The following is a 13,131-nucleotide window of genomic DNA, read 5'->3' as shown; positions in this document are numbered from 1 at the left end:
TGATAGTGGTAACTAAAAAAAATTGCTAATTTCGTGCATTTTTAATTTTATTTAATAAGCAGAGTTTTAATTTTCTTCAAATGAGAGAAAATTTTGAATATTTTAAACTAGCTGTGAAAAAGCTTTCAGTTAGAATTTATTAATTCATTATCTTTCTCTTGTTATCTCTGTCTTTTTAATTATTACTTTATTTAATCTGACTCCCTGTTTGTATTCCCTCAATTTCTGTCTTCATGGCTTGTACTTCCCAAGTTCCCTATATCTGCAAATACAGGTAGCTTTCCCCATGTCATTATTCTTAATGGCCTTCTAGTACAAAGATCTGATGCTGTCTAGCACCTTGCTGTGTTTGCTCCCAAAAGAATAAAAACACTGAACATTTTTCAGATGGATATTTAGACACCTTTAGAAAACAGAGAAACCAAACTTTGGAAGACACTAGCAATGTACTCATACAAATTTCCTTCATTTAGGACGTAACAGCACAAGCTTCCCTTTAAGACTGTGTTGATATAAATAAATGCAAATGTTGAATGACTGGTGGGGTAGAAAAGACCTCGCTCTGTTTCCTTTGTTTGGTTATGTAACTCTGAAATTACTGCATAGACTCCATGTGTCTTCACCTGATGTAATCATGCTGAATTTCTCAGAGCATGTGTCATAGGATGCAGCTTTTACACTTTCATATTATTGTACTGGATAAGTTTTTTACAATGTTTTCATCCTTATCCTTTCAATTAAAATAATTTCACATTTTATGAGAAGTGTGCAATTTGAAGAAAGAGGAGGTCACGGGAAGGTTATTTCTGCTCTGGACTACTAGTACAGCTGCTGTCTCTTACTCTATTTACTGATGTTACCCGCAGCAGACCTGGCAGAAGGGACATGGACAAACAATGATAGTTTAGACATGTGATAGCCAGTTACCCTGCAAAAACATATATATCTGACATTGTATGTTGTCTCACTGAAGTCAGCAGGACTGACTAGTCTTGTCCCTAAAGTTGCTTACGTGCTCAGTTCTCTGTGGGAGGGGAGCATGCAAATATGCCTTCTTGGTGATGAAATCCTGAAGTTCCTCTGAGTTTTTGAGATGCGCAAGTTCCTTCTTTTTCATCTAATGAAACAGCTTGCGTATAATTAATCAGCTACTCAGATCTACTAATTTTCCTTATAAACAGATATGGAAGATACTTGGAAAGGAGACTTGAGTGAATCAAACAGTCAATTGCAATAGTGGTTAGTTTAAAGTGTGCTTTATGCAGGATACAACCTTGGGTTATTATATTGTTGCTGAGTTATATTTGATGTGGAATTGTTGGAAGCAAAACTCTGGCTTGTGATTCAAGGTTGTGATATTGAATTTAAGCAGTTACACAGGCATTGTCCACAGATATTTCACAAAACCAGTTTCAGAAGTCGGGGATATATTGCTATCAAAAGGTCCTTAATCAGAATTTGCTGGCAAAGTGTTGAAAAACCTTATCTCCTTGAAAAAAGTAAATTAAACTTGCAGATACAATGTGAACACTACATTCTGTCAAGGCTGTTCATCTTTCCATTTCTATAAATTGCCTCTTAAATCATTTCAATTTACATACTAATTTTATTTATATAATAAATATCTAAGCATTTTGTGTGAAGAAGAGGTGTCTTTGGGTATTACAATTCAGTGAAGGGAAAGGGTTTTTTTTTGTTCCCTTTCCATCTAGAACTGTAATCACTTCTGTAATGACTGACCACAGTTAAAGCTGTTCCATGCTTGAAGGATATTGTGACGTAAAGGCTGGCTTTATACTGCCTTGGGATTTCACTTCCAGTGAAGGATTTTTGTTTGGGCTTTCTTTCTTTCTTTCTTGTACAGTCAGTGGCACCAAGCAGTTGTTACTGTCTCAAGGACTAGACTGTTTGACTTGAAAAATACAATAGGAAAAAAAAAATACATCTGTCTGCAATATGATGAAAACTTAGCGATATTACTGAGTTTCTAGATTCTATTTTACTCTTACAGCTGTATGGTTGGTGAAGCTGCTCTAAAAGAAATAGGAATATGTAATGGAATTTTAAAATATAATGTATTTTTATCTTGTATGGATCTACTAGCAGAGTATTAATTTTTTTTTTTAAAATTCTGTAACATAAAATTGTCTTTATAGAAATATTTTCAAAACAACCCATGTTTTAGTAGCACATACATACAAATACTCTTATTGAAAGAGGACTTGCGGACTTTCTGCTTGCTGGTTCCATTTTATAATGTCTGCTGAGGCTATTACGCAAAAGATCATTCTTCTGTCTTGCAGAGGGAGAGAAGTGGGCAGCTTATCTAAGATTAACCTTAGTTTAGTACATTGAAGAAATTGTGTGAAATAAGAGGGTTGGTGAGGAACTTTTTGATTCCATTTTGTAATCTAGAAGACTAATATTGAATGTTGTGTGTGGAATATACTAGATTGGTCGAAGGCTAAGTCCCAGACTAACTGTCTGAATATGTGCATTACAAATGTGTAAGATGTGGTTTCATGCATTACTTCAATAAAATGTTATTTTAAAAGTTTTTACATTCTTACTTGTTGTTATATCAAGCAGGGGCAGAGTTCACTTTTAATTCATACTATATGTGAAAGCAAGCATTTTAGTGAAATCAAGTGAGGAGTAATTGTTCATCGTATTTAAAGGAACTGATGAAGTGATGAGGTTCTATTCCTTACTGTGTAATAACAGAAGCAGTCAGGAGAAATTGTGGCTAGATCCTATCGGATCTTATTTTTTAGATGTAAAAGTTGTTAATAGTTGTGAATTCCGTATTTCTCTCTGGGGTTTCTGAAGCAGAAACATATGCAAAGGCACAGCTCAGCTGCTCTGTCTAGGCAAAGCCAGTACAGGATGTAGCAGGGAGGCTCCACAGACTCAAATAACCCACCACATATATGGTGTGACAACAAGTTGAATTTGTGGCGCAGTCAGCATAATTTATGATCATCATCTATGAATGGCCATTTCACCAAGGTTTTCCCGATTGCCGTTGTTCCAGCTGTGTATTACAATGTGTAGAAGTTCCCTGGCAAAAGGCCAAAAAACCCAGTAGCAGTAGGTGACGCCTTGGAAAGATCAATAGCAGTAGAGTCTGCAGGTATGTGTTAGTACAAGCAAGATGATTGCTTTATATACACTTGGGAATAGTTGTAAGTTTATGAAGTGCTATTGACAGGTGCTGTTGAGATGTCACACATGCTATTTTGTCAAAATAATTAATTTTCTTTAAAAAAAAAAAAGCACCCTTCTTGTTGAACTTGTAGGAAATAAGTAATGTGATGGTAGCTCATTTGGATTCCCTAGCTTAATACTGATAGTATGCAATTATTATATGTTACAAATCACTATAATTGTGAGTCATGTTAATGTATTATATCTGTTTTCCTTTATCTATTCCTGTCTGTCTGTTAAAGCCAGGCAATTGCTTTATGAGGGAATCTACTTCTCAATTATTGAAAATGGATTTATTACTTAAACGTAGTAATGGGGCTAACAAGATCAAGTTGTGTAACTACTGTTGTTATATTTGCCTGTGTGACAGGAGTTTTTCCCTTCTTCAGTTATAAAACAGGTGTTTGGCTGTTAGGCATTGAAATTGTTAAACTAGGAGTAATCTGTTGTTCAGCACTAATCAGAGGCTATAGCCATTATGTCCAAACACAGTATTTACATTTTATTAGAGTTCAAAATCCTCCATCAAGATTTGAGGACCTGTTGTAGTGTGTGTTCAAAAGTGTGGGATGGGATTTATTTCTCAGTCCAGTTAGTTTGTTTTTTTAAAGACCAATGGCAAACATGAATAACCAGAATTTTGTAAGTGGTGATTAACTTTTGAGTGTTCAGTTTGGAGGACCTAGGAAATCTTTCCTCCTTCAGGTATTAAACAAACATTCCTGTTATCTTCAAGCGTTACTGTAGGTCCTTGAGCATCTTGAACATCTCAAGTTTTGGCGTCTTTTTTTCAGACACACCTAAAATCACCCAATACTTGAAAAATTTGGCCTTAATTTTTCTGACTCCAATACTCCCATTTCATAGAAGAAGAGGAAGAGGAATTGAGGCTAATAACCACATCATTAGAAAGTTATAAAGTTTGAATGTTTGATGTTTGAAAGGGCTAGAAGAAAGTTATTTTGTCATTTGTGAATTAGGGGTGATACAGTAATACTTAACAGAACGACGTGGGATTCACTCTTGGCAAAAACAAGCTTTTCTGACATCAGTTTCATGAATCAGTGTTTCTGGTGCTGGTGGGTTAACAAAATAAGTGCCAGATCTGCTTGGGGTAGCAGTAACTTTGACAGCCAAATGAAGAGCAAGTGGGTTGGAAGACAGGAAGAGAGAAGAAACATGTATCTGGCTTTAATGATGCTTCTCATTTCTAATGTGGTGGTTCTCTGCGTGAATGTTGTATGTGGTGTGGGACAAGAAACGGATTAGATAGTGAAGAGCTATCCTTTTCTGCCAACGGAGACTAACCTTGGCATTTCAGAAGGCAAGCAAGCCTACGTCGCAGCGTTGTCTCCATCCTTGCCCTCAGTCAGGCTCAACAGATAAATTAATGTCCGATAGCTGCACATGCACTTCAGCAACCCGTGAATGGAGTAATCCCATCTCTGGAAGGACACGGAGGTCTACGTGGCTCGCCACAAGCTGTGCTCCGGCGCCTGGGTTGCTAGGGCCACATTAGCCTTCGTTCACTGTTGGCGTACGTGCCTGGCCACGACAGCTGACGAGAAGAGCTTCACAGGGAGTCGCCTGGGGCGGTGTTGAGGTCTTATCCGACACGTAAATAAAGAGAATGAAAATGTATTGTCATTGAGTGTGTACTAGTCAACTGGCGTGCTTGCTGCGGGCGGCCTCGATCACTGGCTGGGGAGCGCCGGCAGCAGGCAGGCAGCTCGTGGCGTGAGGCCCAGCAGGCCGGCAGCCCGGCGACAGGTTGGGGTCCCCCTGGGAGCTGCAGCAGCTCTTGTGGCCCCGCGATGGCTGAGGGACATCAATGTCTTGGCCATCTTTAGTGTGGGCAAATATAAATGGACCTCTGTGCTACACACTGCCTCGATTTAACGAGAAAAAGATTTTTTTAATTATTATTCGCGAGCAGAACTGCGAGGAGAGGCAGTGGCGGCAGCGGGCCGCGATGTGCGGGAGGCGCGCGCTCCCTGCCCGTAACAAAGATGGCGGCCGCGGGCGCGGGGCGGGCGGCGTCGCCCGGTACCGAGCGCGCCCGAAGCGGGGCGCGAGGCCGGGCGCGAGCCCCCCGCGGCGGCCCGCTCCCTTCCTCGGCGGAGGGCCCGCCCCCGCCGGCCGCGCAGCCAATGGCGGGGCGCGCGCCCGCGGGCGGGGCGGGGCCGCGGCGGGCGGGTGGGCGGCCGAGCCGTGGCCGGCGGCTCAGTCGTGGTGGAGTGAGGTGGTGCCGCCGCCGCTGTTGCTGCGGGTGGACGGACCGGCGCGCACCGGGTGGAGAGGCGCTGCCGCCGCGAGCGAGGTCGCCCGCGGGAGGGCCGGCGGGAGCCATGCCCACTCTCAGGTAACGCCGAGCCCCGCCGCGGCTCGAGCAGCGCAGCCCGGCGCCCGGGGAAGGGGCGGCGGGGGGCGCGGGGGTGCTCCTGCCCTCGACGGTGCCGCCTCGGGAGGGCGGCGGGCGCCCGGCCCGGCTCGGCATTTCCCCGTCCGCGAGCGCGGCTCCCCTCTCTCCTCCCTCCTGCTCCTGGGTGTGGAGCAGCTGCCTCCGCCGCGAGGTCGCTCTGCGGCTGCACGCCCCCGCCCGCGCCCCGGGGCGAGGAGCGGCGGCGGCTCAGCCTCACTCTCCTGCCTGGCCGCCGGCTCCGCGGCCGCGCCGGCTGCCTGCGCCCTCGCGCAGCGGGCGGAGAGTGGGCAGGCGCGGCATCCCCGGCCGAGCGGACTTTATTCCCGGCGGCCGGCGGGGCGGGCAGGTGGGCGAGCCCCGCCGTCGCCAACCGTGGCCAGCGGTCGCCAACCGTCGCCCCTGTCTTTGCCGCGCGGCCGCCGACCCGCCCGGGGCGATGCCAGCGGCGGCTCTGCGGCGCGGGCAGCCCCTCCTCGGCGTGGCGTCGCCCCGCCGGGGCCCGCGGACGCGCGGCGGAGCGGCGGCAGCCGCGTGCCGGCCTCGGCCCCGCGCGGGGCAGCTCCGCGCGGCCGCGGCGGGCGGGACTCGCGCGGGCGGCCGGAGCTCCGGTTGCGTCAGTTTGGTGGAGGGCGGTAAGTGCGGAATGACGAGGCCGTAACTTCGCGTTCAGCGAGGTGAATTGTTGCGACCCCTTTTGCTTCTGAGAACATTTCGTTTTAAATCGGGTGGGTATTTTGATCGTTTCTTTAGTTTCTAACAAAAAAAAAAGAAGAAAAAAAAGAAGAAATCTAAAGTTACAGATTCTGAGTTCGGCTATCATTTGGTGAGCCCTCTCCCGTCTGTCCTCTCCAGCATCTAAATGCGGTGTGTCAGATTGCACGCTGTCCCCGACCGGGAGTACAGGCTGGTAACTTCGAAATTGCAGGGGTGTTTAACTGTGGGAGTGTGTGGAGTTGATACAGCTGCCGAAGGAGCTCAGTGGTCGTGGAGCAGTTTTTCTGTGCAGTAGCCCTATTTCTGCAAGGCCAAGGCTTTAAGCTTGGCTTCTACCTGTGAATGTATCACTGTAGAAGACTGTGTTTCATAATGAATGAAATCTTCACTGAAGATACTCCTCCAAGGCAGCATGTCAACGTGTAACTCCTTAGCCAAATATTACCTTTGCTTAAGGCCTAAATAAAGAAAGCATGTGAGTAGTAGTGCTGGCTACTTGTATGTTTAAGGTCTATGTGCTAAAGAGATTTGCTGACTAGTGATGCAAAGGAAACTATCTGAACTCTGGAATCACGGAATAATAGTCCTCAAGTGCTTTTAGTGTCAGATAAGCTGTGGTGAACAGTAAACAGCATCTTATTCACTTATATTTATGTTGCATAGATAAGCAAGAGAGAAGAATGGTCCTAGTCAAGTGGCTATAAGCTGTTCAGATGCTGTTAGCATGGTACTAATGATTTATTTTAAATACACGTACAGATGTTTTTTAATTAAATCCAGATCTTGTGCAATTAAGGTGGACTAAGTTCTTTCATGACTGGAATAGCTGCGCTGCGAAGCAGCTGAGGACGTGTCTTGTTTGGTCTTGGTTTTTAACTATGCAGCATGATTGAACTCTGTAGAAATATTAAAATTTCAGACCTCATGAGGCAATATCTTATTTTCATAAATGGAAGACTAGACATACAGCAAGTTGTCATGCAGTGTGGTTTAACCCGCCTGAGTCATGTTTTATTAACGCTTCCTGACAGTAAAATAACTCAGCATAAGAATTTCATATGAAATGTATGTTACAGCCACATAGCAGTATAAGGCTGTTAAAGACCAATAAAAAGGTGAATTTACCAACTTAGCTTACTTTGCTGTTTGTTTACTACTATTTAGACAAGATTATTTTCGCAGCAGTTAACAGGAAAAAATGTGAATTGCTTGTTAAAGAAAAAAAAAAACCAACCCCCCCCCCCAAACCTAATCATTTAAGTAAGACATGCCATTCTCCCATGACTCAGAATATTCCTTTATCTGCGTACCAGTAACTAATAATACACTTTCACAGCTATTTTGATGTTGCTGCTCCACTGGAGTGCACAGCAGTATAAGACGATAACATAATTGTGTGATACTTAGATACTGTATTGCAAACATTCAGCAGCCAGCCTGAAGTCATGCTGAATTTTTAAAAATGTGTGTAACGCTCGAGCAATTATTGGTGTATAACCATGATTTTGGATACAGCTTTCGAGATTGTTCAGCTGTAGTTAATTTTGTTGACCTTTTCAAAAATGCTTGAAGCATAGCTCAGTACTGATGTGGGTATTTTTGGTTTGTTTTCTTTTGTTTTTTGGGGAGGGATTTTTTTTTGCTTTCTTCCCGTTTGGTTGCACTTCATTACTTCTGCAGCTTCTGATGAGAAAAGAGTAGTATGTGAAATGCAAGAAAAGAGTAATGTATGAAACACTTTGGGGGGAGATTGCAACTTTTCGCAAATAGCCAAAGTGCCACAGTTAGCAGATAAAGATTTATGTTTAATGGTTTACATTGCTTGAACTTATAATTACAACTAACTCTTTCTCTAGTACAAAGTTAGATGGTGCACTCATAAAATATATTGTTTGCTGTCAAGAGTTTAGGATGTGAATGTGTTTTACATCCAAACCTTCTGTGAAGTAAGTTGGTGGTGTTCCTGTAGTTTTGTCTGCTAAGTGGGCAGAGTGTTTCTGTGTCCTAAGAAGTTTTAGATTTGTAGGTACGTTTTATTTTTTGGTTTAGAATTTAAATAGTGTATACTTATATACTGTTCATATATATTCATATCTATCTATATATAGAGAGATATGTATGTACACGCCCCCCCTCCCGACATAAGGCCAGATATGGCCTTAATTTATGCAGATGGTGGACTTGTCACTTACTTTTTGAGGAGGCACATCTTCTTTTGCAGTGGACTAATCAAATTAAACAGTAGCGTGCCTCTTGAATAATATCGTGCTATTACTTGCGTGCAAGAGAAGGAACTGGGGAGAGTGAAGGAGGCTGCAGCTGCATCTGTTGCAGGGATGTATTTCCCAAATAACCAGTGTATTGTGAAATCTTGTATTTCAGGAAACTATTGCTGCTTTCCTCACAGTGTTTTATATATAGTTAGGTAGAAATAATATGTGAAATTTGTCAGTCTAGTTGTCCAGTGTGATTGAATAGCAAAGCCAACAGCAAGGCAAGTAAGGTTCACATATATTGCTGAAACTTGATTTAAAAAAATAAAGTAGCAGTTTAGTTTTGCTGATTCTTCTGAGCTTTGAGTTTAGTGTCTCCCAGGATTCTAAATATTATTCTTAATTTCATGCTTTTACAATATGTGGTTTTATGGAGTATATGTGCATTTCTTTCTTTTTTTCTTTTCTTATTTTTGCAGAGGGCCAAGTCCCCCTTTAGCCAAGTACCTTCCATACCTCATCTGGTACCATACAAAAAGCAATAGTGTAATAGTGCAGATACTTTGCAGCCTCTCAAGAAGGAAAGGGTGATTTGCACTGTACTGAGATGTAGCCAGTGTTAGGTTAACCAGGTTGAACATATTAAGGGTTCACAGATCAAAGCCTTTCTCTTTAACAGTACAAACACTGAATTCTTCAGATCACAATCTGAATCATATTCAGAATGGTTCCTAAATCAAATGTCAGAACACGCCAGTCACGATGGTGCCTGCTTAAACTTGTTGAACTTTCTAATATGCGATTTGGAAAGAGATTGTGTAGACTCTTCCCATTTTGCCCAAAAGTATCTGAAAAGGAGCAATGTGACTACAGTCTGCAGTACAAATGGGGAGAGTGAATTTTTCTCCTTTCTGCCAATGGGACGTTAATACATAGTGAAACATGAAAGTTCTAGTACCTTTGAACTGATTTAATTTAAACATCTAGCTGAAATAGCTGAAAATGTAGTGATATCTCTGTTAACTGAAAATACAATGCTAAATATTGTTATATGTTAGATTATGTATTTAACTTATTTGCAAAAACTAGTGTTACAGTCTGTGCATTTTTTTCCTCATAGAAATTGAGCAGTTAATGTACTCAAAGTTCTTTGGAAAGCTGTAAAATTCTGCTACCTTATGTTTGGCTATGAGAAATGGCTATGCTGAAGTGGGATGAGTTTGTCCAGGGGCTTCAGGGGATGTTTCTGAATGTCCTCTTACTAGTAAAATAGCTATGTTGACTTTTAAAGCTTGCCATCCCAGATGATACACTACTACACAGCTGTTAGCATACTTGAAAGGGGATGATTATAAAATACTATCGGAGAAGGAAGAACTTGGGCATAGAACAGCAGCACTTGTTGTATGTGACATAAAGAACTGCCTGGATTAAACAGCCATGAAAGAGCTCGTTCTTGCTGCTGATAACATAAGGGGAGTTCGTATGCATGTTCCTGGCTTGATAGAGCTTCTGTGGTGGCTAAACCTGTACAAAATTGCTCTTGTGCTGCTTCAGGCTTATTGACCGCTGTGTTCTGTTGTTCACAGCTTGTTAAATATTTGGTAGCTTCTGTATTTCTGTTTTGTCATTGTTTCTCAATATGTAGGAATCCTAACATGCCAGCTCTATTTCAGAGGATTTTTGAAGTACAACTGCTGGGTTTTGGTATACCATACACCGAAGTGCTGATACTTGTCTAATATAAAAGATGTTAGCCATGATATCATGCACTCACTTCCCTAACTGTCGGTACAAAATTATTGATTTGTAAAATTGGCAGAAAATGAGAATTAGCTAAACATGAAATACAACAGCATACAGTTCTGGACAAATCTACATTCAACGCTGTTAAAATTCTGACTTGTTTGTTCCTCCTCCTCCTATGATACTTCTCATGGAGCCATTTTTAAAATGGCGGGAGGGCCTTGTCTGGGGGCTCCCATTGCAGTCCCCTTTACCCTTACCTCCTCTTAACCATTATCTTTCTTTCCCTCCTCCTCTCCTCTAGCGATATATAACTTACGTGGTTATTTTGAACTGACTTTTATATTACCTTTTAAAAGGTGCAATGCTTCCTCTCACACTGACAAAAATATTTAGTGAGTCTTACAGGTTTTTACTAAGCAGATGTTACCTTTTTCTGTTAGGGGTGAGCTGCAATTCTAATTCTGATCTTCAGAAAGCATAGTCTCCCCCATGAACCTGTCTGTTTAATGAAATATGCTGTAAAGGCCTGTCTTTAAAGCTACAACAACAAAATAAACTTAAAAAAAAAAGTTCATTGTGTTTTAATATCAAGGATATGAATCATGTTTGCCACTTTTTCATTTCTGGACTTCATAATGTAGCATTTACTGGTAGTGTGGCATCTAAAGAGGAAGAAGTTTGACTGTGTACCTTGGCAAATAGCTTCAAATTTGACAAATGGTTGCCAACTAAAGGGCTTTGGTAGTGACTGTGAGAGGAAGTACATGATCGGGTTTCCAACTTATGTTGGACACAGCCCATGAGATGGTTCCCTATCCATTTCTGCTTGTATTGAGTTCTTTTTTCTTATCCTGCTAGGTAGGAGTTAATGAAATACATCATTTAGTAGGCAGATATCAAGTCTGTAAAACATGTCTCTTGCTCTAAATGGGCCAAAACAATTGGAAGCTTATTCACTTTCTTTGAAATTCAGGTGACACTGTTATCTGGCTATGAGCCTTTGGTTATTGGAGATTGTAGTGTTACAGTAGTACTTTTGGGGGGATGGGGAAGGGAGGGATTGGGAAAATGCTTTCTTTGCAAACACTTGATAGCTAAAGGATATAGTAAAGAGGGAGGCACATTTGGCGGTTTTAATACAGGAGTCACCTTTTGGTGGCTAGAGCAGTGCTTGACTTGCCTGTTGGAGCCAGCAGGTATTAGCTTACCAAGGAATGTGATGGCTTTAAATGTAGTTTTATGCAGCCTTGGAGGACAGCTGCATTTGCTTCTACTTGTCACTGGGCCATATATTTAATCCTTAGGTATTACTACATTATCGGGTGATAATGTACATGCCATTGAAGAAAAGGGAGTACACGATTTTTCGAATGAATCTAAAAAATAATTCAAAGTGAGCTCTTTCAATTGTTGCCAGTCTTTCTCTGATGTCTTGCTTTAATGAGGCCCAAGTCATGTAGTGAATTTCAATTTGATTAAAAAGCAAGTATGAACATTCTTACCAATGAACAGCTCTGCTGTTTAAGATGCCTAATTGACAATGCAGAATCCGTAGTCTCTTAATTTCAGCTTATTAAAACAGAATTAGATTGTTAATTGTTGGCCAGTTGCACAGTAAACCTAGAAACTGGGTCTGTTCAGTGAAACTCTATAACCTGGTCTGATGCTCCCCCTGTCTAAAATCTGGTATTACAACCTGAATGCAGTTCTTTAAAACTGCAGACTGCAACATGCAGCTTTACTTCTTTTTCTGAGTGACGGATAGTTTAGCAGAATACATACACTGTTATACTCTTGACTACTTCTGTTCTGTATGTAGGTCACAGAAGATTATTGTAGAGTGGTACTTCGTTTGAATTTGACAATCTGTCTATATGCACTGGGCAAAATGTGTGTGTTTTTGTTCCTTAGCTTTATTCAGGAAAAACTATTCTCCTCAGTAACAATGTCTTCAACATGTTATAGTAGGAACAATAAGGTAGTAGTAAACTAACTTGAAAATAATTGGTTGTCTTCCAGTGAAAATGTCCTGTTTGGAATGGGAAATCCTCTACTTGATATCTGTGCAGTTGTGGACAAGGACTTCCTTGACAAGTAAGTCTTGAGCGTTTTTTTTTCTTTTTTCTTGCCAGTTTCTTTTCCAGAATGATGCTGATAAATAAACACGGGACTGCGTGCTTGGGCAATGCTAAGTTTGCCTTGTTATCTGTGCGATTTGGGCCTTATGCTGAAAGAAGCCTACATTATATCAGTAATTTGATTGTTCCTGCTATTTGAAACTGTGGTGGTGTTGTCACGTAGCAACTTCAGTGGTTTTATACTGTGTTTTTGGTATTTGTTATCTATCAATTATTTATTCTAGTCTCTGCATACTGTCTTTCCTAGCTCTTAATTGGAAGGAACCATCAATGAAAGAAGCAACAAAAGCATTAAGTTAGTTTGACTTATCAAAGCTTTTGGTATGATGTAGGTAGTACTCATATGAATGTTTGTACAGTACTCTTAATACATTATGACAACACTTCCCCTCTTCCCCCCCTTCCTTCAGTGATGACCTTTAGGACAAACAAGCCATTTCTGTAACATGCCAAGAAAAGTTGTGCAAGTGTATCTTCATTTTTATTTCAATTTATCAGTGAAGAACAGGATCACTTCTTATCATGTGGTCCCTTATCTTGCTTGAGCCTAGTTGTTATGCTAGCAGCCATATCACTGAATTGCTGTTTGTGTGCTGCTGGTGGCATTAAGTTTACTCATTCTCTGATCAGCTTATAGAGATGTGGCTCTTCAAGAGCTGTGAAACATTATTTGCTCTTTTAAATCCTG

General features: G+C 41.7%; 1 protein-coding gene across 4 annotated transcripts in view; it reads left to right on the top strand.

Moving 5' to 3' along the window:
- Window positions 1-13,131, top strand: part of ADK (adenosine kinase) — a 429,583-nt gene that overhangs the window by 3,624 nt on the left and 412,828 nt on the right. The window contains exons 1-2 of one of the 4 annotated variants that reach the window (XM_064513860.1): window positions 5,379-5,569; window positions 12,325-12,399. In XM_064513860.1, the coding sequence (XP_064369930.1) occupies window positions 5,556-5,569; window positions 12,325-12,399 (89 nt within the window). In that variant the 5' untranslated portion in view covers window positions 5,379-5,555. Of the gene's footprint in view, window positions 1-5,378; window positions 5,570-12,324; window positions 12,400-13,131 lie in introns of those variants that run through there. The other 3 variants (XM_064513858.1, XM_064513859.1, XM_064513861.1) reach the window with 3 other exon arrangements.

Source organism: Dromaius novaehollandiae, chromosome 6, assembly GCF_036370855.1.
Source record: "Dromaius novaehollandiae isolate bDroNov1 chromosome 6, bDroNov1.hap1, whole genome shotgun sequence".
Classification (NCBI taxonomy): domain Eukaryota; kingdom Metazoa; phylum Chordata; class Aves; order Casuariiformes; family Dromaiidae; genus Dromaius; species Dromaius novaehollandiae.
Note: the sequence above shows the minus strand (reverse complement) of the source record. Positions and strands in the feature narration are given on the sequence as shown.